The sequence below is a fragment of the Emys orbicularis genome (genome assembly GCF_028017835.1).
Source record: "Emys orbicularis isolate rEmyOrb1 chromosome 21 unlocalized genomic scaffold, rEmyOrb1.hap1 SUPER_21_unloc_2, whole genome shotgun sequence".
NCBI lineage: Eukaryota > Metazoa > Chordata > Testudines > Emydidae > Emys > Emys orbicularis.
Genome location: NW_027045156.1, coordinates 361,649 through 388,322, shown reverse-complemented (window position 1 = coordinate 388,322; position 26,674 = coordinate 361,649). Strand labels below are relative to the sequence as shown.

The window sequence follows — 26,674 nt, the reverse complement described above, 5'->3', positions numbered from 1 at the left end:
ATCTCAGCATCGGATGAGCCAGCCCCGTGTTGCGTTATGTGTGGCTGTTCCCCGGCTGCCCTGCCCCAGAGGTGGCTGCATCTCAGCATCGGATGAGCCAGCCCCGTGTTGCGTTATGTGTGGCTGTTCCCCGGCTGCCCTGTCCCAGAGGTGGCTGCAGCTCAGTGCCAGGTGAGCCCTCCCCGTGCGATGTTATATGCAGCTGTTCCCAGGCTTGTTTAATGCTAGCTAAAGTCAGATTAGCGCAAACCACAAGGGGCAGGTCGCCTGGCTTCCCTGCCACCTTTCGCAGGGTGGGCCCTCCTTTCTCTGCGCTTCCTCACCTGCAGAGTGGACATAGGGCACTGTCCTGCCTCCCGGGGTTAAGGTATCAAGTGACTGTGAGGTGCTGAGATACTGTAGCAATGGGGGACAGAGAAGTACCTAAAATATAAACCCCTCCACAGCTCTAACCTACTAGCCCTCATTCCCCTCCCAGAGCCAGGGAGAGAACCCAGGAGTCCTGGCTCCCAACCCCCTCTGCTCTAACCACTAGACCCCACTTCCCTCCCAGAGCCAGGGAGAGAACCCAGGAGTCCTGGCTCCCAACCCCCCCCCTGCTCTAATCCACTAGACCCCTCCCCTCCCCGAGCTGCGGAGACTAGAGAACCCAGGAGTCCTGGCCCCCACTCCCCTCCCAAAGCCAGGGAGAGAACCCAGGCGTCCTGGCTCCGAGCGCTGGAGATAGAGGGCATCCATTGGCTGTCTTGATCGCCCGCCCCGTCCCATCCCATCCGGCTCCCGATTGGCCGAGCCGAGCCGTCTTCCCTTCCCATAGGAGGCGACGCCGATCTTTCCCGCCCCCAAATTTAAAGGGGATTAGCTCCCCCTCCCCCCGGGAGAGCCGGACCGCAGGACTGGCCGCGCGGGGACAGACAGACCTGGAGGGAGAGGCTCGCTGCAAAGGTACCCGGGCCCCGCGCGAGCCACAGCTGGACGGAGGGGAGAGCAGGGAACGCCCCCTCCCCCCCCCCCCACATCTGGATCCAGCCACCAGTGCAGCTGTTTAGGGGAACCCCCTCCATTCCCGCCACATCTGGATGCAGGGCCCAGTGTGGCTGCAGAGGGGGAATCCCACCCCCACCCCTGGCCGCCTCTGGCCACATCTGGATGTCAGTGCCGGTCTCCCAGGCTTCTCACTTGGGGGGAGAGGGGGGTTATCAAGACATGTTGCCTTGGGGGGGCTGGGGCGGGGGGGAGCCCCCCCCCAGCGTTCCTAGTTCTCAGGTTGGGGTGATGCACATTCCACTCATTCAATACTACCCCCCTTCCACCCTCACCCCACCACCCCCCTGTGGCCCAGCGGTGTCCCGGACTCCGGGGTTCCTAGGCTGGATCAGGCCCTGGTCGATCTATGTGAATCCTGGAAAATAGATAGATCAGTGTGCTAGGGTTTGGGAAGATAGATAGATAGGTGTATGGAGATGGATGGATGGATGGATGGATAGATCGAAGGGTGTGCATGGGGCAGATGGAGAGATAGGTGGGTACGTATGGGGAGGGATGGACGGATGGATGGAACGACAGATGGGTGTTCATGGAGCTGGATGGATTGATAGAGGGGTGTGTAGGGGGATGGGTGGATAGGTACATAGGTAGGGGGTGGTGCAGGGTGAATGGATGGATAGAATAATTGTAATGTCAGGCTGGAAGGGATCTTGTGAGGTCACCAAGTCCAGCCCCCTGCGCTGAGATAGGACCATCCATCTAACCATCCACACATCCATCCATTCATCAACCATCTAACCATCCATTCATGTAACTATCCATTCATCTAACCATCTAACACAGTGGGTCTCAAACTTTTTTACTGGTGACCCCTTTCACATCGTAAGCTTTTGAGTGCCACCCCCCCTAATAAATTAAACACATTTTTAAATATATTTAACAGCATTATAAATGCTGGAGGCAAGTGGGATTTGGGGTGAAGGTTGACAGTTCGTGACCCCCTGAGGGGTCCTGACCCCCAGTTTGAGAACCCCTGATCTAACCATCCATCCATCTAACCATCCATGAAGCCAGCCAATCAAACATCCCAGTATGTCTGTCCCTCTCCCCCCCATCTCCATAGGCTCTTTCTGCTCTGTGTCCTCTCCAGCAGCTCCTGCCCATTCTGGTTCTCCTTGACTCCCCCCCCCCCTTCTCTTTCAGGCCCTGGCAATGGCCACTTTCACCCGCCAGGAGTTCTACCAGCAGCTGCTGCAGGGCTGCGTGATCCCCACGGCCCAGCAGGGGCTGGAGCAGATCTGGCTCCTGCTGCTCATCTGCCTGGCCTGCCGCCTGCTCTGGAGGCTGCGTAAGCAGGTGGCAGGGATGGACGGAGGCTTGGAGGGTGGGTGGGTTGGATGGAGAGAAGGAGGGATGGATGGAGGGGTGGTTGGAGGGATGGATGGATGGAAGGTGGGTTGGATGCATGGAGGGGTGGTTGGAGGGATGGATGGATGGATGGAAGGTGGGTTGGATGCATGGAGGGCTGGTTGGAGGGATGGATGGATGGAAGGTGGGTTGGATGCATGGAGGGCTGGTTGGAGGGATGGATGGATGGTTGGTGGGTTGGATGCATAGAGGGCTGGTTGGAGGGATGGATGGATGGTTGGTGGGTTGGACGCATAGAGGGCTGGTTGGAGGGATGGATGGATGGAAGGTGGGTTGGACACATGGAGGGCTGGTTGGAGGGATGGATGGATGGAAGGTGGGTTGGATGCATAGAGGGCTGGTTGGAGGGATGGATGGATGGAAGGTGGGTTGGTGGATTGGACACATGGAGGGCTGGTTGGAGGAATGGATGGATGGAGGGCTGGTTGGAGGGATGGATGGATGGAAGGTGGGTTGGATGCATGGAGGGGTGGTTGGAGGGATGGATGGATGGATGGAAGGTGGGTTGGATGCATGGAGGGCTGGTTGGAGGGATGGATGGATGGTTGGTGGGTTGGATGCATAGAGGGCTGGTTGGAGGGATGGATGGATGGTTGGTGGGTTGGACGCATAGAGGGCTGGTTGGAGGGATGGATGGATGGAAGGTGGGTTGGACACATGGAGGGCTGGTTGGAGGGATGGATGGATGGAAGGTGGGTTGGATGCATAGAGGGCTGGTTGGAGGGATGGATGGATGGAAGGTGGGTTGGTGGATTGGACACATGGAGGGCTGGTTGGAGGAATGGATGGATGGAGGGCTGGTTGGAGGGATGGATGGATGGAAGGTGGGTTGGACGCATAGAGGGCTGGTTGGAGGGATGGATGGATGGAAGGTGGGTTGGACGCATAGAGGGCTGGTTGGAGGGATGGATGGATGGAAGGTGGGTTGGTGGATTGGACGCATGGAGGGCTGGTTGGAGGGATGGATGGATGGTTGGTGGGTTGGACGCATGGAGGGCTGTTTGGAGGGATGGATGGATGGTTGGTGGGTTGGACGCATGGAGGGCTGGTTGGAGGGATGGATGGATGGTTGGTGGGTTGGACGCATAGAGGGCTGGTTGGAGGGATGGATGGATGGAAGGTGGGTTGGACGCATAGAGGGCTGGTTGGAGGGATGGATGGATGGAAGGTGGGTTGGACGCATAGAGGGCTGGTTGGAGGGAGGGATGGATGGAAGGTGGGTTGGACGCATAGAGGGCTGGTTGGAGGGAGGGATGGATGGAAGGTGGGTTGGAGGAATGGATGGATGGAGGGATGGTTGGAGGGATGGATGGATGGAAGGTGGGTTGGATGCATGGAGGGGTGGTTGGAGGGATGGATGGATGGATGGAAGGTGGGTTGGATGCATAGAGGGCTGGTTGGAGGGATGGATGGATGGAAGGTGGGTTGGTGGATTGGACACATGGAGGGCTGGTTGGAGGAATGGATGGATGGAGGGCTGGTTGGAGGGATGGATGGATGGAAGGTGGGTTGGATGCATGGAGGGGTGGTTGGAGGGATGGATGGATGGATGGAAGGTGGGTTGGATGCATGGAGGGCTGGTTAGAGGGATGGATGGATGGTTGGTGGGTTGGATGCATAGAGGGCTGGTTGGAGGGATGGATGGATGGTTGGTGGGTTGGACGCATAGAGGGCTGGTTGGAGGGATGGATGGATGGAAGGTGGGTTGGACACATGGAGGGCTGGTTGGAGGGATGGATGGATGGAAGGTGGGTTGGATGCATAGAGGGCTGGTTGGAGGGATGGATGGATGGAAGGTGGGTTGGTGGATTGGACACATGGAGGGCTGGTTGGAGGAATGGATGGATGGAGGGCTGGTTGGAGGGATGGATGGATGGAAGGTGGGTTGGACGCATAGAGGGCTGGTTGGAGGGATGGATGGATGGAAGGTGGGTTGGACGCATAGAGGGCTGGTTGGAGGGATGGATGGATGGAAGGTGGGTTGGTGGATTGGACGCATGGAGGGCTGGTTGGAGGGATGGATGGATGGTTGGTGGGTTGGACGCATGGAGGGCTGTTTGGAGGGATGGATGGATGGTTGGTGGGTTGGACGCATGGAGGGCTGGTTGGAGGGATGGATGGATGGTTGGTGGGTTGGACGCATAGAGGGCTGGTTGGAGGGATGGATGGATGGAAGGTGGGTTGGACGCATAGAGGGCTGGTTGGAGGGATGGATGGATGGAAGGTGGGTTGGACGCATAGAGGGCTGGTTGGAGGGAGGGATGGATGGAAGGTGGGTTGGACGCATAGAGGGCTGGTTGGAGGGAGGGATGGATGGAAGGTGGGTTGGAGGAATGGATGGATGGAGGGCTGGTTGGAGGGATGGATGGATGGAAGGTGGGTTGGATGCATGGAGGGGTGGTTGGAGGGATGGATGGATGGATGGAAGGTGGGTTGGATGCATGGAGGGGTGGTTGGAGGGAGGGATGGATGGAAGGTGGGTTGGACGCATAGAGGGCTGGTTGGAGGGATGGATGGATGGAAGGTGGGTTGGACACATGGAGGGCTGGTTGGAGGAATGGATGGATGGAAGGTTGGTTGGAGGGATGGATGGATGGAAGGTGGATTGGACACATGGAGGGCTGGTTGGAGGGATGGAGGGATGGTTGGTGGGTTGGACGCATAGAGGGCTGGTTGGAGGGATGGATGGATGGAAGGTGGGTTGGATGCATAGAGGGCTGGTTGGAGGGATGGATGGATGGAAGGTGGGTTGGACGCATGGAGGGCTGGTTGGAGGGATGGATGGATGGAAGGTGGGTTGGTGGATTGGACGCATGGAGGGCTGGTTGGAGGAATGGATGGATGGAAGGTTGGTTGGAGGGATGGATGGATGGAAGGTGGATTGGACACATGGAGGGCTGGTTGGAGGGATGGATGGTTGGTGGGTTGGACGCATAGAGGGCTGGTTGGAGGGATGGATGGATGGAAGGTGGGTTGGACGCATGGAGGGCTGGTTGGAGGGATGGATGGATGGTTGGTGGGTTGGACGCATAGAGGGCTGGTTGGAGGGATGGATGGATGGAAGGTGGGTTGGACGCATGGAGGGCTGGTTGGAGGGATGGATGGATGGAAGGTGGGTTGGATGCATGGAGGGCTGGTTGGAGGGATGGATGGATGGAAGGTTGGTTGGAGGGATGGATGGATGGATGGAAGGTGGATTGGACACATGGAGGGCTGGTTGGAGGAATGGATGGATGGAAGGTTGGTTGGAGGGATGGATGGATGGAAGGTGGATTGGACACATGGAGGGCTGGTTGGAGGAATGGATGGATGGAAGGTTGGTTGGAGGGATGGATGGATGGAAGGTGGATTGGACACATGGAGGGCTGGTTGGAGGGATGGATGGATGGAAGGTGGGTTGGATGCATAGAGGGCTGGTTGGAGGGATGGATGGATGGAAGGTGGGTTGGTGGATTGGACGCATGGAGGGCTGGTTGGAGGAATGGATGGATGGAGGGCTGGTTGGAGGGATGGATGGATGGAAGGTGGGTTGGATGCATGGAGGGCTGGTTGGAGGGATGGATGGATCGAAGGGTCCCCACCACAACTCCATGTCCCCCCTCCCCCAGCTCTGCCCGGCTATGCTAAGCACCTCAGCACGGTGGTGGGGGGGTTCTACGCCCTCCACCACTTCTTCCAGCTGCAGATGGTCTGGGTGGTGTTGCTCAGCCTGCTGTGCTACCTGGTTCTCTTCCTGTGCCGGCACTCGGCCCACCGTGGGGTCTTCCTCTCCATCACCATCCTCATCTACCTCCTCATGGGGTGAGGCCTGGCGGGGTGCGGGGAGGGGGCTGGGCCTGGGAAGGGGCACAGAGGGATTCTGGTCTGCAAAGTCCTTCTGGGTGGAGTTGGGTCCGTGGCGGGGGGAGGGGGGGATACATGATCCATGGAGAGGGGAAGGCTGGACCCATGGGGGGGAGGGGGCCCTGAAGCCAGGTGAGACCCCGCAGCACCCCATAGGGACCCCAGCCAGGTCTAGCAGGTGGAAGAAGTTGGAAGACTGGGTGGAAGGCAGCTCTGGGGGAGGGGGGGTGCAGCGATGTCTGGGGAGGAGAGCCAGCCATTGGCTGGGGATCAGCTGATCTCACAGGGAGACCCCCACCCACCCCATTAGTTCCTCTCTCTTAAACAGTCTCCGTCCTTCTCTCTGGCAGGGAGATGCACATGGTGGATACCGTGACCTGGCATAAAATGAGAGGTGAGACTCTGACCTGCCCCCACTGGCACTGGGACACGGGGCCTTTGCCCTCTAGGGGGCGCCGGCTCCCATCCACCCCCAGGGCAAGGCGGGCTGACTGGCAGAGGGGTGGGGAGCCAGGACACCTGGGTTCTGTCTCCAGCTCTGGGAGAGGAGGGGGGTCTAGTGGTTAGAGCAGGGGGGCTGGGAGCCAGGACTCCTGGGTTCTCTCCCCTGTAGTCCCGGGGTACCCCACCCCCGCCTGTCTCTCTCTCCATGGCAGGGGCCCAGATGATTGTGGCGATGAAGGCCGTGTCCCTGGGCTTCGACCTGGACCGCGGGGAGCTCCCGGCTGTCCCTTCCCCCGTGGAGTTCATGGGCTACATCTACTTTGTGGGCACGGCCATCTTTGGGCCCTGGAGCCGCTTCCGCAGCTACCTCCAGGCGGTGGAGAGCCGGACCCTGGTGAGAGTCGGGGTGTGGGGAGGGGGAACAGCGCCCCTGGTGGGCACACCTGGTACTGCGCCTGGCGGCCTTTCCCCTTTAGCGGGTGCCGGCTCCCCTCTGGCCCCAGGGCGGGGACTGGCTGGCTCACGGGGGTGGGGAATGGGGCTGGGGCCTGTCCCCTCTAGGGGGCGCTGGCTCTCTTCTGGCCCCAGGGTGGGGACTGGCTGGCTCAGGGGATGGGGAATGGGGCTGGGGCCTGTCCCCTTTAGCGGGCGCTGGCTCCCCTCTGGCCCGAGGCTGGGGACTGGCTGGCTCAGGCGGGGGCGGGGGAGGGGAAGAGACACATTTGCTAAGTTACCCTTCGCCCCTCAGAGCCTCCCCTGGCTGCGGAAGGTGTCCCGGAGCCTCCTCCTCTCCATCATCTGCCTCCTCGTCTCCACCTGCGTCGCCCCCTACCTGTTCTCCTACTTCATCCCGCTCTACGGCTACCGGCAGCTCAGGAAGTGAGTGTGTGCGTCCCCTCCCCCCCCGCCCCATTTCCCACCCTAGGGGGCAGGTGTGAGACCCCACGACCTCCTGCTCCCTCACACCGGCCTCTGGGTCTCCCTCTGCTGCTGCAGGAACCTCCCAGTGCCCTCAAGGCACCAGCTGGGGAGAGAACCCAGGAGTCCTGGCTTCCAGCCCCCCCTGCTCTAACCCACTAGACCCCCCCTCCCCTCACTGAGCCAGGGAGAGAACCCAGGAGTCCTGGCTCCCAGCCCCCCCTGCTCTAACCCACTAGACCCCCCTCCCCTCACTGAGCCAGGGAGAGAACCCAGGAGTCCTGGCTTCCAGCCCCCTCTGCTCTAACCACTAGACCCCCCTCCCCTCCCAGAGCAGGGAGAGAACCCAGGAGTCCTGGCTTCCAGCCCCCTCTGCTCTATCCACTGGACCCCACTCCTCCTTCAGTTTTCCACCGGTACCTTAATCCACTTGTTGCCCCCTCCGATGCCCAGCATCACCCCTCTGCCCCCCGCAAGAGGTGCCCCACTACTGCCGTGGCTAAGGAGAGCGGCCCCCAGGCCAGGGTCGGTCTCCGTCTCTCTCTCTGTTTCTCACTCCTTCCCCCTTCACTCTCTCTGCTCCCCCTCCTCGCCTGGGATCCCGCCGGCCTCAGGAGGAAGCGGAAGGCCAGGTAACGGCGGCCCTGGTGTGCGACGGGTCAGGGGCTCATTCGCGGGTCACGCTGCGGCTCGGCAAACAGCTCCTCTGTGCCGCGGCCCATTGGCCCCCTCGCTCCGTGACTCGCTTGCCCTCTGGCCTTGCCGTCCTGCAGCTGGCTTGTTGCCGCAGCAGATTATTTGCCCCACCCCCAGCACTGAGGTCCTGGATCTCTGGCCAGGCTTCACTGCCCGGCTGCCACGGCCAGCGGAAGCGTTCGCTCGGAGGTCTGTGGTTCTCAGTGACTCAGCCATGGCTGGCTCCGTGGCCCTGTGGCTTCTCCCGTGGCTCGGTGGCTAGCTCCCTGAGTCACTCACTGCGTGCCCCCATGGCTGGCTCGCTCCATGGCGGGCTCACTCCGTGGCTTGGTAGTTGGCTCGCTCTGTGGCTGCCTGGCTTGGTGGCCGACTTGCTCCGTGGCCGGCTTGCTTTGTGGCTGCCTCGCTCCGTGACTCGGTGGCTGCCTTGCTCCATGGCTGGCCGCCTTGCTCTGTGGCTGCCTTACTCCATGACTCGGTGGCTGGCTCGCTCCGTGGCCAGCTTGCTCTGTGACTCGGTGGCTGGCTCGCTCCGTGGCCAGCTTGCTCTGTGACTCGGTGGCTGCCTCGCTCTGTGGCCGGCTTGCTCTGTGACTCGGTGTCTGCCTCGCTCCGTGGCCAGCTTGCTCTGTGACTCGGTGTCTGCCTCGCTCCGTGGCCAGCTTGCTCTGTGACTCGGTGTCTGCCTCGCTCCGTGGCCAGCTTGCTCTGTGACTCGGTGGCCGGCTCGCTCGGTGGCTGCCTCGCTCCGTGATTCGGTGGCCGGCTTGCTCCCTGCATGGCACCCTGGTTCTCCACCTGATAGTTTCTCCTTGAATTTCCCGGGTTCTCCCTCTGCCCACGCTGCCCAGGGGCTTGGCAGTGAGGTGAGTGGAAGGCCGGCCACAGTGGGAGCCGGGCCCTGCCCCTCTCTGGGAGCAAGGTTCCCGTGGCCTGACCCCCCACCCTCCCAACCTCCGCAGGTGGCTCCGGGCCTACGAAAGTGCCATCTCCTTCCACTTCAGCAGCTACTTCGTGGGATTCCTCTCCGAGGCCACGGCCACGCTGGCTGGGGCAGGATTCACCGAGGAGAAGGACAACCTCAAATGGTGAGTAGTGGGGGAGAGAACCCAGGCATCCGGGCTCCCCTCCCTGCCCCCCCCCCACCCACCCACCCGCTCTAACCACTAGACCCCACTCAACTCCCAGAGCTGGGGAAAGAACCCAGGAGTCTGGGCCCCCAGGCCCCCTGCTCTAACCACTGGACGCCACTCGCCTCCCAGGGCTGGGGAGAGAACCCAGGCGTCCTGACTGCTCGCTCTCTCTCCTGGCAGGGACCTGACGGTGTCCCGACCCTTGAATGTTGAGCTGCCCCGGTCGATGGTGGAAGTCGTCACCAGCTGGAACCTGCCCATGTCCAGTTGGCTTAACTCCTGTAAGGTCCACTAGGTGGCGCTGGGGGGAGCGGGGCAGGAGCTGGCTGTGGGGGGAGCTCCCGGCTACTCCAGCCCCGGCCTCTCCCAGCAGGGGGCGCTGTGGGGAGCTGGGGGGGGGGGAATCTCCTGGCTATTCCATCCCTGATCTCTCCCAGCAGGGGGAGCTGTGGGGAGCTGGGGTGGGGGGAATCTCCTGGCTATTCCATCCCTGATCTCTCCCAGCAGGGGGAGCTGTGGGGAGCTGGGGGGGGGGAATCTCCTGGCTATTCCATCCCTGATCTCTCCCAGCAGGGGGCGCTGTGGGGAGCTGGGGGGGGGGAATCTCCTGGCTATTCCATCCCTGATCTCTCCCAGCAGGGGGAGCTGTGGGGGGGAGGGGGGGGAGGAATCTCCTGGCTATTCCATCCCTGATCTCTCCCAGCAGGGGGTGCTGGGGGGAGCTGGGGGGGGGGGGATCTCCTGGCTATTCCATCCCTGATCTCTCCCAGCAGGGGGAGCTGTGGGGGGGGGGGGGGGGAATCTCCTGGCTATTCCATCCCTGATCTCTCCCAGCAGGGGGCGCTGTGGGGAGCTGGGGGGGGGGAAATCTCCTGGCTATTCCATCCCTGATCTCTCCCAGCAGGGGGCGCTGTGGGGAGCGGGGCAGTTTGGTAGATTTACACACACCCCGCCCCTCCGGTGTTTCCTTGCAGATGTCTTTAAGAACAGCCTGCAACTGGGGACTTTCTCCGCTGTCATTGTCACGTACGCCGCCAGCGCCCTCCTGCATGTAAGTTTTGGGGGGGCTCGGGGAGAGGTGGCAAATGGGGGAGCAGCCCCCCTCCCGGGCTGGCCACTGGCTGATGTCTCCCCTCTCCTCCTCATCCCCAACCCCAGGGACTCAGCTTCCACTTGGCCGCTGTGCTGCTGTCTCTGGGATTCATCACCTACGTGGAGCATGGTAAGTTTCCCCGGGGCCCGGACAGGCCCTTGCAGAACTGGCGGCTGTGTGGCATATGCCCCGTAGTGCTCACTGCCTGAGGGGGATTCTCAGGCCGCCTCTGGAGGGGTTGTGTGATGGCATGATCTGTGCGGGGTTGGGGGGGGGGCGGTTAAATACACACACCCACGCAGAGCAGGGCTCATCCCCTCCTCTAGGGGGTAGCAGGGACACACACACTGTGCAGCGATGTGTGTCCTATGCCCCGTACTGTCACACCCCCCCAAGGGGATTCTCCTCAATCTCCAGGGCCAGTGTCCTGCTCTCACGTCTTTCTTTTCTCCCAAGTCCTCCGGAAGCGCCTCTCTGTCATCTTTGACGCCTGCCTCCTCTCCAAGCGCTGCCCGCCCGGCTGTCCCCACCGCCATAACACGGTGAGCCCACAGCCAGAACGCCTGGGTTCAATCCCCTGCTCTGGGAGCGGAGTGGGGTCTAGTGGGTTAGAGCAGGGGGTCTGGGAGCCAGGACTCCTGGGTTCTATACTTAGCCAGGAGGTGAGTGCAGGGTGACAGGGGTCTCCCCGGGGTTGGTAGGGGATGGGAAGGGAAGGACATGGGTGGGGGTCTCTGAACTGGGGTCTTTCTCCCGCAGAATCTCTGGGTTCGGCTGCTGAACCTGCTTTTCGGCGCTCTGGCTGTCTTCCACCTGGCCTACTTGGGCTCACTTTTTGACATCGACGCTGATGACACCGTAGAGGAGCAGGTGGGGTGGTGCAGTCCGACTGTACATCAGTCATCAGCAGGAACAGGCGCCCTCCCCTCCTGATCTCTGACTCTGCTTCAGTCATCTCAGAAAACAAGCGGCCCTACCCTCCTGGGGTCCAACAGTACCTCAGTCATCCCAGGAAACAGGCCCCCCTACCCAGCTGAGATCCAACTGTATCTCGGTCACCCCCAAGAACAGGCAGCCCAGCCTCCTGCTCTCTGATTGTATGTCACTCACCCCAGGGAACAGGCATCCCTACTGTCCAGATTTTTGACTGTACCTCGGTCCTTGCCTTGGTGGGATCTGGCTGTACCTTGTCACCACAGGAACAGGTGTTCCTACTCTCCTAACTCTCAGCTGTACCTGAGTCACAGGCGGCCCAACCCACTGGGCTCCCGACTGTCCCCCGGCGCCCCAGGACACAGGCATTCCCTCCCCCAACTGTAGTGTCTCTCTCCGCCGCAGGGCTACAGCATGTCCTATACCATCTATAAGTGGTCGGAGCTGAGCTGGGCCAGCCACTGGGTCACCTTCGGCTGCTGGGTCTTCTACCGCCTCATCGGCTGAGCTGGACTGGGACACAGAGACACCAGGAGGTGGGGGGTGTCCTGGTGTGAGTCGACTGTACCTCCCTCGGCCCCTACTGAGACCATCGGACACAACCGCAAGAGCTGGCGGCCTTCAGCTGGGGCATCTGGCACCAGGGCATGGGCATCGGGGACTGGGGGGGGGCTAGTAGCCCCATGGGGAATCACAGTCCCTGTCCCCTGCCCAGTGGCCAGCCATTAACCCCTCCCTGCCTTGGAGTGAACTGGAAGGCCAAGAATTCTATGATGGGTCCGGATCCCACTCTTACCACCATCTTATAAGTGCAGAGAGAGGGAATAGACACCATAGAGGGTGACCTCTATCTGTGCATCTCCCCCACCTATATAACATGTCCTGGTCCTCTCTAGGAACTGGAGGACTGAGATTTCTATGGTCAGTTTGGATCCCACTACTACCATCATGTTGTAGGAGCAGAGTGAGAGAACAAACACCATGGAGAATGACCTCTATCCTGCATCTGTCCCCCTGCCTGCCACACACATGCCATTCACCGTGCCCTGGTCCTCTCTAGGAACCGGAGGACTGAAATCTCTATGGTTGATTCCGATCCCACCCTGTTGTAGCAGCAGAGAGAAAAAGGACACTGCCAGCCAAGGAAGGACACACCCCGGCCCCCGCCCAGAACTCCTCCCCATGCAAGGTCCCCTCTAGGACCTGCAAGACCCAGAACTCTGTGAGTTTATATGGCCCGAGTTACAGCTGCTACCCCCCCCCCTCGACCCCCAAACCTGCCAAGGGGGGGGGGACAGGAAAGTACTGTACTTAGCTTAGAAAAAGGGATTTTTTTTAACAGAAAACCCCCAAGTATCGGATTTGTTACCTGTAAAATAAATAATAAACACAATGTATGCACAGAACCACTCCTGCCTCCTGCTGGCTGGATTGCTTAATGAGCCATCCGCGCTTTAATAATAACGCGTCGTTAATCGATGGTGGGGCTTCTCATTTCAAACTCAAAGCCTTTGGCACTCATTCATGCTTCATTATTAATGACTTATTAATCATTTGCATTATCACCAGGATCAGGTCCCCTGTTGCAATGGGTGCCGCCCCCCCATCTCCCCACCAGACTGAGATTGGGGGCCTCCGTGGTGCCAGACACCCCAGCTGAGAGCGGAGCCCCATCCTGCCAGGAGCTAGACCAACCCGCTCGAACCCACTCCCCTCCCAGAGCTGGGGATAGGACCCAGGAGCCGTGAGCTCTCCATCTAGTGGCAGAGAGTTCCACAGGCCTCAGCCACCGAACCGTTCGCCGCTGCCCAGCAAGTGGAGGAAGCCGGACTTGGACCCCGTTACCTGGCGCTCGCACCTGGGCTGGGTCAATGATTAATTAATACAGTGACTAACAAGGAAGGCTCCTTCCTTGGGTGGGGGGGGAGAGGGCAGGGGAAGCTGGAAACAGAGAATCAAGGACGCCGGGCGGTGTCTGAAGAGAGGGGAGCGGAGGGAGGGGAGGGCAGAAATGGCGCGACCCCAAAACTGCACCCTCCACAGCGGCCAGTTCCCCCTGTCCTCAGAGATCTTCCAAGGTGGGACCCAGGCGTCCGGGCGCCCCGAGGACCAGAGTGGAGGGGGGGAGCATGCAGCCATGGGGAAGGGAATCAGGCCCGAATGGAGGGGGTGTCCCTGGGGAGGGGGAGGTGTCAGCCCGGGGTGGGCACTTGGGGGGAGCAGGAGCTCTGTGGGGCTCAGGCTCACCCCTCTGTCTGCCTTCACCCCCCCACCCCCCAGTGTTCCAAGCCCAGCTGTGGATCTTCCTCATTCCCACGGCCCTGGGCCTGGTGCAGCTGGGCCTCTTCCTGGAGCACACCGGCTTCTTCCTACGCCGCCGGGGCGCCTCCCGCAGGACCAGCCTCTCCCTCTGGATCCTGGGGGTCTACCCGGTAAGGCAGGAGAGAACCCAGGAGTCCGGGCTCCCAGCCCCCCCCCCGCTCTCACCACCAGACCCCACTCCCCTCCCAGAGCCGGGGAGAGAACCCAGGAGTTCAGGCTCCCAGCCCTGCCCTGCTTCAACCCATTAGACCCCACTCCCTTCTCAGACCTGGGGCTAAAAACCAGGTGTCCTGGCCCCCAGCCCCCCAGCCCCCCACTGCTCTAGGCACTAGACCCCTCTCCCCCCCAGAGCCAGGGATGGAACCCAGGAGTCCGGGCTCCCAGCCCCCCCTGCTCTAACCACTAGCCCCCACTCCCCTCCCAGAGCTGGGAGAGAACCCAGGAGTCCGGGCTCCCAGCCCCACCCGCTCTCATCACCAGACCCCACTCCCCTCCCAGAACCGGAGAAAGAACCCAGGAGTCCAGGCCCCCAGCCCCCCCTGCTCTAACCACTAGACCCCACTCCCCTCCAGAGCCAGGGAGAGAACCCAGGAGTCCGGGCTCCCCTGACACTGTTCTCTGCTCCATCCCCAGGTGTTCAGCAGCATGTCCCTCATTGCCATGTACATCCCCCGATCCTCCTTCGTCTGTAACTTTGTTGCGAACATGTGAGTGTCCTGGAAGCAGGGGGCGGGACTTAAGTTAAAGAGGAGGGGCATAGTGAGGCAATGTTATGTACGGCTGTTCCCCAGCTGGCCCGCCCCAGAGGTGGCTGCATCTCAGCACCAGGCGAGCCGTCCCTGTGCAGCGTTATGTGCAGCTGTTCCCCCAGCTGTCCCACTCCAGCATCAGCAGCATCTCAATGCCACCTTGCTTGCCCTGTCTCCGCAGCTACCACTCCATCACCCTGTGGAAATTCCTGGACTTGGTGACCGATTTCTTTGGGGGCTCGGCCTGCATGGTCCAGCGCCTGCGGGGTCAGCACGTGGCCCCCAACCCCTTCCCCTGCTGCTGCTGCTGCTGTCTGCCCAACATTTCCACCAGCTGGTAAGTGCCCGGCCCTTCTTGCCCTCAGCTAGGAGCCAGGTCAGTGCCCCTGGCAGCGTCGCGAGCGGACGCCCGGCTTCCGGCAGGTCCTTAGACCTCGGCAAGCCAAGCTGAGACCCGAGGGCCGGTGGAAGCCAGCTAAAACCTGGCATCTCTGGCCCCGCATCCCGCTGTGCCCGGGTCTCCAGCCGCAGCCACGGTGGGTTCCCGTGCCCAGCTGGCCTCGGCACCCCCCTGATGTGGGTCAGGGGTTCTTCTGTTGTTCCTAGGCGCATGGGTTTGACGTGCCAGCCCCCTAACCCGGAGCCACAATGGTCCCCTTTAGCATTAGCCCCTTTGCACCCAATGGGGAGCCAGATGAAGCAAAGGGGAAACTGAGGCACGCCTAGGGGCCACCCAAATTCCTATATTCTCCATATGGGGCTGCGGCAAGGCTGGGAACTCTTTTCCCCGAGCCAGGCAAGGCAGCCCAAGGAGGAGATGGATCATCTCAATCTCTCCCATTTAAGCTGTTCCCTCATTGGAGCAGGGTGTCTGGTCGCTGGGTCTCCCGCCTCCCAGTGCCGTAACCCCTAGGCTATACCGTCATTCTCGCTCTGGGGCCCTGTGGCTGAGTGGAGGAGGTGGAGCTGTCATCTAGGGAGTCCCCTTAAACTGATCACCCCCATGTCTCACCCGCTCCCCATCCGCAAGGTCCAACCTACGCTGGATGACCCTGGCCGTGTACCAGCTGTCCCTCATCAGGACCATCCTCTTCTTCGTCACGCTCATCCTCTGGACCGACGAGAAGTATGACTACGGCGATGTGAGTCGCTCTGGCCCCATGCCGTCCCCTACCCCTCCCTGGCATGGGGTGGGCAGACCCCTCAGGGTAGAGGGGGTAACTCGTCTACCGAGGGCAGGGAATGGCGGCACCAGCTTAGCATTGGGGTTGGGTGTTAAGATGGAGTGTAGGTTGGGGTGGGTCAACTGTTACCCAGGGGTGTAGCATCAGGTGTTACCCTGGGCATTGGGTTGAGGGTTACCCTTGGGCGTTGGGTTGGATGTTACCGTAGGGCGCTGGGCTGAGGTGGTTACCCTTGGGCATTGGGTTGGGCCGGGCATTATCCTTGGATATGGGATTGGGTTGAGGTTGGGCATTATCCTTGGGGAGGGGGTTAGGTTGGGTTGACATTGGGCGCTACCCTTGGGTGTTGGGTTGGGCATTAGCCTTGGGCATCAGGTTGAGTTGACTTTGGGCATTACCCATCAGAGTTGGGTTGAGCGTTACCCCTGGGTGTTGGGCAGAGATTGGGCATTACCCTCAAGGTTAGGTTGAATGTTACCCATAGACACTGGGATGGGTTGAACGTTACCCTTGGGCATTGGGTCAAGGTTGGACTTTACCGTTGGGTGTTGGGCAAGGTTGGGCATTACTCTTGGCCATGGGGTTGTGTTGAGCTTGGGTGTTCTCCCTAGGCATGAGGTTGGGTTGAGGCTTACCCCAGGCACTGGTCATTACTCGGGGGCACTGAGTTGGGTTGAGCATTATCCTCGGGTGTGAGATTGGGCAGAGCATTATCCTTGGGCATGGGGTGGGGTTGGATTGAGGTTTCTGTGTTATCTGGGGTATAGAGTTGAGTTGAAGATGGGCGTTACCCTTGGGTGTGGGAGTGAGTTGGTTGGGCGTTACCCTTGGGCGTGGGGCTGGCCGTTACCCTACAGAGGGAGGTGGCCTGACAGACCACCCAGACCCATCTTCTGACCCACGGCCTCTCCTGCAGGTGAGCTACACCAACCCCAACTCCTACATCAACGCCATCATTGGTATCTCTACCTTGCTCTCCTTCTATGGCTACCTGCTCTTCTACAAGGCCACCCAGCCGGCCCTGGCCGGCTACAACCTGCCTTCCAAGTTCGTCTGCATCATCCTGGTCCTTGTTGTGTGCGGCCTGCAGAGCGGCATCCTGGAGACCATGGGGGCCCTGGGGGCCATTCCCTGCCAGCCTCCGCTCTCGGCCGATACCCGCTCCCAGAGTGAGTCCACCCACAGCAATCCCCCGGGGCGGCGCTAGGGTGGGGGCAAGGGGCGCTCGCCCCTGGCAGTCAGGGCCGGGCAAAAGGGGGCGCTGTTCTAACCTCACCGTTCTCCCTTCCCAGTTATCTATTACTACTCCCTGGTGGTGGAGATGTTTCTCATCAGCCTCTTCGCTCATTACTGTTTCCGACGGGACGAGCTCACCCCGGAGAGCCCAACCAGCACCAAGAACCAGGCCTCCCAGACACAGGTGCCCCCTAGTGGCTCTGGGGAGGACAGCGCCTCCCTGACTGGCCTCAACCCCTGCTACTCCCCCGATGAGAGCCTCTGCCGAATCGAGCACACACCGTTGGATCGCTTCCATTTCAGCCCCGGCTTCCCCCGACCTGGAGGGGGGCTGGGCCAGGGCTGGCCAGCTGGAACTCCCCCGGGGGCCCTCGAGATGGGAGAGCTGAGTCCCGGGGTCCCCGCAAATGGGTCTCCCCCCAGGAAAACCAACGCCCATCCCAACGGAGTCCAGAACCAACCCAGCACCCATGACGTCACCGTGGTATAAGCGGGACCCCACCCCACATGGGGCAGGGAGCAGGCAGAGGTAGAAGACAGATGGTGTTAATCTGCGGAACTCCCTGCTACAGGATACTGCAGGAGGCGACGCTTCCCCAAGAGGATGGGGGGGGTGGAAACTGGTTGACCCCCAGAAAGAATGGGGATGAGGCAGGAGCTGGAGATCAAATGCTAAGTGCTGTTGTATAATTAGGGTGATCTAGGGGACCCCCCTGTACTTACGAATGGCGGGGGATATGAAACTGCTGTCGCGGAAGGCCTCTCTGTCTACCCAGCACGGCTGCTAAGTCTTTAAGCAGATACCTCCCAGAGGACGCACCGGAAGAGCCATTCGGCGAGCTAGAGCGGGAGGGGGTGTCGGTGTTATTTTTGGGATGTCTGCATTATTTCTCATTAATATCGTGTCTGACCCTGTTTCCTTGGCTGCATCTAGGGCAATCAAAGGAGGCTCAGAGTACGCAGACCATCAGCTCTTTGGAGCGGGGCCTGTCATTCTGTTCTGTGTTCGTAGAGGACTGCGGGGGCAGCGGGCCAGAGCCGGGGGGCTCCATTAACGCACAAAATAAAGCAACGCCGGCTGAGACAGGCTCTCCAGTGCCAGCTTCAAAGGGGCTAAGGAACCAACGGGTGGGCCCTTAACCGAGGGAAGACGCTGCCGCCATTAACCAGCAGAACTCCCTGCTCCATGATATCCCTGAAGGGGAAGATTGCCCAGGTGATTCAGGGCCGGGGTTGAAAGGCATCCACTGATGACATCTCCGCGAGTCTTTATTAAAACAGAGGCCATGGGGGGGAGGGGGGGCGGGCAGAGCCCCCTGCAAAACTGGCCACAAAGGGTTAAATTAAAATGCTCTTTTCACAGATTCAGAGCAGGGCTCATCCCCGGCGGAGAGGGGGACACACGCGCACACACACGCACGCGCACGCACACACACACGCACACGCCCGTGCGCTACGGTGACACGGACAGAGACGCCAGGACATTTTCAACAGCTGCCTCCGGAGGGCAGCCCTGAGGTTCCGGTGCTGACCCTTTCGAGGGGGCGGGGCCAGCCTCCTCCAATGGGGACGGCCCGGGCTCCTTAGCCAATAGGTTGTTCCTCTTCAAGAAGCAGGCTTCCTGGTAGGGGGGACGGATGGGGGGCTGGGTGGGGGGCACATAGCTGTATTCCTTCCCTGGGGCCAGCTGCAGAGGGGGCGAGAGAGAGAGAGAGATAGAGGAGTAGGGGGTGCCAGCATGCCCGCCCCCCCCACTGCCGGGATCCCGCCCCCATTCCCCCCAGCCTGCGATTCCCCATCCCGCCCGGCCCCCCCAATTCTGAGATCCCCTCCTGATTCCCCGCCCCGCCAGGATCCTGCCCCCATCCCTGCAGTCTCACCTGGAGGGGATACGTCCTGTCCGAGTCGTAGGCGCTCAGATCCCCACAGGCCAAGAACGGGACAATGACTCTGTTGGGACCTTCCAGCTGGTTAAAATCCACATCTGGAAAGGGACAGATGTGAGCAAGAGCCGGCCCTGCCTGCCAGGGGAGAGCGCCCCCTGCTGAGCCCTGTTCCCCCCGGCACGGTGCCCCCCAGCCCTGCCTGCCAGGGGACAGCGCCCCCTGCTGAGCCCTGTTCCCCCGGCACGGTGCCCCCCAGCCCTGCCTGCCAGGGGAGAGCGCCCCATGCTGAGCCCTGTTCCCCCGGCACGGTGCCCCCCAGCCCTGCCTGCCAGGGGGGAGCGCCCCCTGCTGAGCCCTGCGCCCCACAGCACGGTGCCCCCGAGCCCCCCACTCTCTGCAGCCCAGCTCCTTACCGTAGCAATGGTCCAGCAGGGGGTTGGACATATTCGGCACGTAGCCCTCGGGCGGGCAGTACCCCCGGCAGACAACGAAGGCCTCTGGAGGTGGGAGAGATGTGGTTAGGGGGGTGCGGCGAGCCGGGGCGCCTGGAGCGGACGCAAACCCCGTGCGGCAGGCACTGCCCCCCGAGCTGGGTTCCCAGCCCTTCGCCAAGCGGCGGGTGGCAAAGGACGTCGATGTTAAACACCCGCCCATCGAGAGGGAATCGCTCCGGAGACCAGCCGAGCACTGAGCAAGGGTGTAGCTTTGCCCCGGTGCAGATCCCCTTGGCAAGGGCCGGGGGCACCAGGCGAGGCTGGCAAGGGGGGGCCCGACAGGAGACGAGACAGAACAGATTTGGGCATCTCAGGCCTCAGGTTGATGGGACCCAGTGTAGCCAGGTGAGGCACAGAATGTGATACCTGTTTGCTTTGCCCCCTAGTGCCCCGCCCTGACTGCCAGGGGAGAGCGCCCCCCGCTGAGCCCCCCGCCCCACGGTGCCCATTACTGCCCAGCCCTGCCTGCCAGGGGAGAGCGCCCCCTGCTGATCACCGATGTGTGGGGCTCCAGGCAAAGTGTGTCTGTCTCTAATGTTGGGCACAGAGCAAGCAAGCTCCAGGGAGCGTGTGGGGTTGGCACCGAGCCCAGGTGCTGGGCAGCGCTGCCAGCTCTGAGGAGGGGGTGCTAGATAAAAGGATCTGCGTGTGCCCCCCCAATATCAAACAGATCCCTGCCCCCAGAGACTTAACCCACCCGGGGACAGAGCAGCTGGGTCCCTGTGCGGGACCCCCAGCTGGATCTGTCACAGTCTGGACACCCCAGATACCTTCCCAACCCCCGGATCTGCCCCCTTCTGCAACCCCCCTGGGGCGCCCGGTTCTGCCCTCACCGATGCTGGAGTTTCGGCTGCTCCGGGGTTTGGCGCAGGTGACGTCGGGAAAGAAGATGCGGAGCTGGGAGTAGAGAAGCGTCACGTCCTTCCCCCGGAAGATCTAGGGCAGGGAGGTGGGGACAGGGTGACAGGCCAGCAGGGGGCAGTGCAGGGACGGTGCCAAAGGCGTCCCCAGTGCCCGGCCCTGACTGCCAGGGGAGAGCACCCCTGCCCAGCCCCCCACCAGTATGTTGCCCCCTGGCATCACACCCCTAACTCCCTCAGTTACAACTCCAATCGTCCAGAGACATGGCTACAGCTAGAGGTCGCTGTTCCCCAGACGCCCCACCCCAGAGGTGGCTGCATCTCAGCACCAGGTGAGCCACCCCCTTGTGGCTGTTACCCCTTCAGCTAGGACCCTGGGGCTTCTTAGAGGGCCTAATATTTACCTTGGCCACGAAGGTGCCTCCTTTATTCAGCACGTGGGTCGTGATGTTCAGAGCCTGGAATGAGAAGGAGAAATTATCAACAAATGCCAAAATCCTTAATAAAAAAGGGAAAACTCTCTTGGCACTGAGATGCAGCTACCTCTGGGTCGGGGCAGCTGGGGAACAGCCACACATAACGCCGCATGGGGATGGCTCACCCGGCACTGAGATGCAGCCACCTCTGGGGCGGGGCGGCTGGGGAACAGCCACACATAACGCCGCATGGGGATGGCTCACCCGGCACTAAGATGCAGCCACCTCTGGGTCGGGGCAGCTGGGGAACAGCCATTTGGGATAGGTAGCGATTGAAACTGCGGTGGGGGATTGGGGAATGGAATTACCTGACAGGGGGTGCCGTGCTGTGGGGAACGGGGCTCGGCAGGGGGTGCCCCCTTGCGGCCGGGCGGGGTACTCACCGCAAGCAGCAGCTGCGCCTGGATGTATTCGTCGATATCGTGAAGGCCGGTCACTGCAAGTCAGGAGGGGAGAGGGGGCTCAGTGGGGCCCAGTCCTACCCTACGCGGTGCCCTCCAGGGGGCGCCAGCGAGGGGCCTCCCACCCCCCTCCCACCTGGAGCTGGGGGGGGGGCTGCTCCCACTCACCGTCGGGGGCCCCGTCGCAGACCACCAGGTCGGCCGGCTGCCCTTCAAAGTGCTGGATGATCTCCTGCGCCGTGGAGACCTGGCGGGGGACAGACGGGCTGGGTTACGGGTCGGGACGGACGGACTCGGATCGGGGGGGGGGCAGGAATGGGCTGGCGTGGGCCCCCCACGTACCTTGGTGATGTCCCCCTGGATCTGGACGACCCCCGGGAGCGGAGCCATGGCCTGGAGATCGACTGCGACGATCTTCACGGAGTCAGGGCCCTCCCCAGCACTGCCCCTGGGGGATGGGGGGGGGACGGGGGGTGAGAGACAGCCTGGGGGGGACCTTCCCCCTCCCACCCGCTGCTACACCCCAGTCCCACCCCTTCTCCCCTCCCATCTCACCCCGCCCCTTCTGCCCCACCCCACTCCCTCCTGCCCCATCTCCCCCCACCCCGTCCCGCCCTCTTCTACTCTACTGCCTCCTCTGCCCCCTCCAGCCCCTGTCCTATCCCCCCACACCACTGCGCCCCTCCCCACCCCGCCTTCACCCTTCCAATCCCCCAGTCCCACCCCCCTCCCATTCCCCCATCTACCCCATATCACCTCCTGCTACCCTGCCCCAACCCCTGCCACCCATCCTCCCTTCGCCTCCAGCCCCCCCCACACACACACACTCACTTCAGCTTCCTGCTCAGAACCTGGCTCCAGCTGCCCGGGGCAGCGCAGAGATCCACCGCCCGGCGCACCCCTGCAGGGAGAGAACGGGGGGGGCTGGGAGCCGGGACGCCTGGGTTCTCCCCCGGCTCTGGGAGGGGAGTGGGGGCTAGTGGTTAGAGCAGGGGGGGGCTGGGAGCCGGGACGCCTGGGTTCTCCCCCCGGCTCTGGGAGGGGAGTGGGGGCTGGTGGTTAGAGCAGGGGGGCTGGGAGCCAGGACGCCTGGGTTCTCCCCCGGCTCTGGGAGGGGAGTGGGGTCTGGCGGGTTAGAGCAGGGGGGGGCTGGGAGCCAGGACTCCTGGGTTCTCTCCCAAGAGACTGGGCAGCACAATGGGACCCCAATCTCCCATGGGCTTTGTGCAGCGCCCGGCACAACAGACGGGGGCTACCATAATACACCTAATAGAAGGAGCTGCGGGCGGGGGCTGGGGCCGGTTCCCGGTTTACCCTCAAACAGCTGGAACTCCTCATCCAGCTGCAGGAGTTTGAAGGCGCTGCGGGCCCGCCAGCCCTCCTCCTTCGCCAGGCGGTAGTAGATGTCCCGCTTGTCCTTCGACGAGCGCCCCATTTCGGCTCTGACGCCCCCCGGGCCTGGAGGGCAAAGGATGAGGGCCAGTTACCCACCCTTCCTGGCTTGGCACCGGGGTCATTCTTAACTAAAAGACTTTTGTGTTGTTAAGGCGGAATTAGCTGAGACACATTACTGTAGGCCCTACAATAATAGGTCTGAGGGCACTGGAGCCAAATTAATTAGGGATCTATTACTGTAGGCCCTACATTAATAGATATATGGACACAGGTTCTAAATGAACACGGACATGTTACTGTAGGTCCTACACTAACAGGTATAATGGCCCTGGACCTAAATGAACGTGGATATATTATCGGAGGCCCTTTCAAAATAGTTTTAATGGCCCAGGACTCAAATGTCTGTATCTGAAGTTGGGAATATGGACTCTGTATCTGTATTTCAACTCTGCTGGTTTGGGTGACGCCCCCTGCTCACATTTCAGGCACACGGACGGAAAAGCCAGACAGGCGGATGGCCCGTCAGCGAGGACAACGGACTGTGAAAAGCTCCTCCATACGGCCCCTGCCTCACGGACGCTGTGATCCTATCACCTGATACTAAACCATTCCCTGGGACGTCTTGTAATTTCCACCGTAAGCGACGGGGGGTCACACTAGGGAAACAAAGTCAGTTCTCCCCGGCTACCCCACCCAAGATGACTACAGGGGGAAAGACCTGGGCCCAGCCTGTGGGTGTGTGAGAGGAGATTTGAAGAGTCTGGCTCAGCAAGACAGGTAAAAGGGGGCCCAGGCTGGCAGAACAGGTAGACTCAGTGGTGTCCCCGCACACTGGGTGACATCCCAGGGGGTCCAACCCGTCACAAACCCAAGGAGGAGTATTTCTAACCAAGAAAAACCTGGCTGAAGTTTTGACTAGTTGAAAAAGGGAAACTGAGGTAGGCTGCTTGTAGCGTGACCCTCGGACACCAGAGGCACCTACCTTAATAGGTACAGTGGCAGTGGACCAAATTTCTATAGCCCTGCAATAATGGGAGGTTTGGCAGAAATAGACTTCTTAGTATAATTTCAATGGATAATATCAACATTTATTTTTAAGTGCTTTTTTCTGGTTTCATCCATTTAAATATTCACAGGTTCCCAAAATGATGGTCTTCACGCATTTTATTTTTATCAATTTAGACTTCTGCAGTTGCAGGAAATCATGGGCCGGGTGAGACAATTGCTTAATGACGGGAGATGCCGAGATTCCAAAAGTTAAAGCTTTATACTTGTTACAAGTTGTCAACACCACAGGTCAAAACATACAAATGCCAGCAGCATTGTCACCAGTCTGTTTCGCAGTTAGTGACCAACTCGTTTGCAATAAGTTTAACAACATACTTCTGGCCCGTGTATATTTTGTCGAAATCAGGGAGGAGCAATTCTTCCTCGACTATCCAGCATATAAAGTCAATATCCTCAATCAGGTCCCAAGCAGGATTTCTCTTACTTTGCCTAGCCGGGAATTTAGACTATTATCGCTGGAAATATTTTTCTGTCGATGTGGGCGGTGAAATCGACATTTACCGACAAAAATCAAAACCCTGCAATCCTAAATAACAGGCGTACTGACAAAGAAGCCGGGTCGATGTGGATCTGTTATAGTAGGCCCTACTTTAAATGATTTACTGATACAAGCCTCAAATTAAGTCGTCTTCCTTATCCAAACAGACTTCGCTGTACGAGTCCTCTCCCTCCAAACTGCTCTGTTCAATTCATATCTTCTATCAGGCTACTACTTATTCTTGGGTTGGCTTCTCTGTCTTTTTCCATCAGTCTTGATCTTCTGGACTCTCTTACCTACATAATTGTCCAGCCTGCGCTTTTGTGACCAAATGATCTGGGACTTTTTTTCCTTTATGGGGGTTACTTTGAGTATGTCTCCAACATACACATCCCTCGCATGGTCCTTCTTGTTTTCACCACTCATCCACCTCAATGTGCGCGTTTCTGCAGAACAGATACTTTCCTCACGTTTCTTCTTTGTTCCGCCATGCATTAACACGGGACGGAGCACCGTTTTCTACACTTGCCCTTTTAATTTGATCAGTATCTTCCTGATACGTACCGCACCACTTCTCTCCGTCTGAGCCAGGTATTTATTATTCTAGCTCTAATTTAGTCCTCTATTTCCCCATTTTCCCGGATTCTGGAACTCAAGATACTTGAAACTTTACATTTTCGGTACTGCCTGCCCATCTAGCTTCAGGGCTAATTCTTGAGTGTCCACACTATTGAAATCACATGTTTATTTTGAGCCCATGATTCTCCAATATGTCTCTCCAGATGGACATCAAGATCCTCTTCTAGACTATCTTTAGGCATGGAAGGAATAGAGTTTTCTTTAAACAGTAAATCTTAGTAAACATCGATTTTACCAGACACCCACCAACAGACGAAAAAATTATTTCCATCGATAATAAGCAAAATTTACAGATAAGCAAAGTAAGAAAAATGCTGCTTAGAGACTGTCCTTAAATAATAGTTGTAAATGTATTGTATAACCCAGGCCACAAAACTTCCCCGAAATAATTCCTAGAGTTGATCTTTTAGACAAACAGCCAATCTTGATGTGAGGGCATTCAGGACGAAATTGAACAAGAAAGGGATCGGTGCTTTTTGAAGTGGGAGGGCTCTCCCGGGCTTTCTGCATTTGTTCAAAATCCTGTTCCACGGATCCTTTATGGGACTGCCCACCAGTTTCATCTTTGATGAACCTGAACCTCACTTTCTATATATTTTTGGTGCTTGTCCTGTCCTTTTGCCAGTCGATACGCTTCTTTTTCCCCTTCCTGTGTTCCAAGTCGTGCATAAAGTTCCTCACCGTCCTTTGCTTTCGCTTTTGCAACTACATTCTTGTATGCCTCCTCCTACTCTTTCGGCAGGTTTAAACTTTTCCCCGTTATCTTTTAACCCTTCTTGTACTTCCTCGCCCCATCACCAAGTTTCTTTGGGAGTGAAGCTTTCCCTTTTGATTCACCCACCACTTGTCACTATAAAATCCCCAGATTTATCCAGTTCTTCCACACGTGGTGCCGACCTCTCCTCTCCATAACCACACCCTAAAGGCCTTTTCAGCTTCACCCTATAGTTTTTGCCACCTTATCTGTGGTGTTATCCTCTTTGCTTTTCTCTATACCTTTGTCCTCAGAAACATATCCAAGGTGAGGGGTCTCTGTTGACAGGTAACGCTCCCTCCCGCAATCACCTTGCAATTCCTTTCATATCATTTATTTTCCGGATCCAAATTAAGTTGAGGCATATTATTCTAGGCCCTGCGTTAATGAAGTATGTTGACACAGGTTCTGCATTAAGAATACATGATTGTCGGCCCTCCGTGAATATGTATATTGTCACTGGAGCTAAATTAATTACATATGTGTGATTGTAGGCCCTGCGTTAATAGGTAGATTGACCCAGAGTCCTAGTAAATTATGGATATGTTATTGTAGGTCCTACAATAAGTCAGTTGTGTTGTCCCAAGGTGCTGAATCCATCTCCACCAGGAATAAACCAAATATTACTGTAGGACCTACATAAATAGCCACATATTATTGTAGCCCCCAAATGAATACGCATATATTATTGTAGGGCCTACAATAATACATCACTGGCAAACACCTTCACACACAGCCCCATCCAACCTGATCTGTTATTGTAGGACCCACCTTAATTGGTATCGCCTCTGCGCATGCGCCCTGAGGCCCAACGTTCGGGCACCGCACAGGGGGAAGCGACGGCGCACGCGCAGCACGGGCACGTGCCTGCGGCGGTTGGAACGTGCTCCCCCCCCCCCCGGCGGCGCAGGCGCACAACCTTCCTTGCCCGACCGCTGCTTACCGCGCCGGACGCGACCGAACCCGCCCGGGGAGACGGCGCCGAACCGGAAGTGGTTCTTTCCCAAGGCGGAAGCTAGGGCGGCGCCGACGTTGGGGGGGAAGGAGTCGGGCCGCGGGGGGCAGGAGCTGCGGACTGTGGGGAACGGAGCTGGGCTGACGGCGGCGGATTTTCTTCAGTGGGCCTGCGCAGAGACCGGCCCGCTTTCACTGCGCCTGCGCAGCAAGCCTAAGCGCACGCGGGGGGGAGACTCATTCGACCGGCGCATGCGCATTGCAGGACAGCAGTGAGGGAAAGTCTTACTGCAGCACTGCATT

At 59.5% G+C, this 26,674-nt stretch overlaps 2 protein-coding genes across 5 annotated transcripts; one reads left to right on the top strand and one right to left on the bottom strand.

The window, feature by feature from the left end:
• The first annotated feature begins 2,199 nt into the window (after window positions 1-2,199).
• On the top strand, window positions 2,200-11,982 carry PORCN (porcupine O-acyltransferase). 4 transcript variants are annotated; one of them, XM_065423078.1, is made up of 14 exons: window positions 2,200-2,335; window positions 6,024-6,216; window positions 6,609-6,652; window positions 6,915-7,096; window positions 7,451-7,581; window positions 8,235-8,252; window positions 9,168-9,182; window positions 9,279-9,404; window positions 9,630-9,730; window positions 10,424-10,500; window positions 10,608-10,671; window positions 10,999-11,084; window positions 11,302-11,412; window positions 11,881-11,982. In XM_065423078.1, the coding sequence occupies exons 1-14, from the start codon at window positions 2,200-2,202 to the stop codon at window positions 11,980-11,982; spliced, it is 1,386 nt and encodes a 461-aa protein (XP_065279150.1). The 4 variants fall into 4 exon arrangements, with proteins under 4 accessions (XP_065279150.1, XP_065279153.1, XP_065279152.1 ...); XM_065423081.1 differs by lacking the exon at window positions 8,235-8,252; XM_065423080.1 differs by lacking the exon at window positions 9,168-9,182.
• Window positions 11,983-18,216: 6,234 nt separating this feature from the next.
• Window positions 18,217-26,399, bottom strand: FTSJ1 (FtsJ RNA 2'-O-methyltransferase 1). The gene is made up of 11 exons (XM_065423087.1): window positions 26,361-26,399; window positions 22,398-22,541; window positions 21,915-21,984; window positions 21,426-21,531; window positions 21,252-21,330; window positions 21,066-21,118; window positions 20,611-20,664; window positions 20,180-20,282; window positions 19,266-19,349; window positions 18,847-18,950; window positions 18,217-18,653 (listed from the first exon to the last, which is right to left on the bottom strand). The coding sequence occupies exons 2-11, from the start codon at window positions 22,516-22,518 to the stop codon at window positions 18,420-18,422; spliced, it is 1,008 nt and encodes a 335-aa protein (XP_065279159.1). The 5' UTR covers window positions 22,519-22,541; window positions 26,361-26,399; the 3' UTR covers window positions 18,217-18,419.
• Window positions 26,400-26,674: the final 275 nt, after the last annotated feature.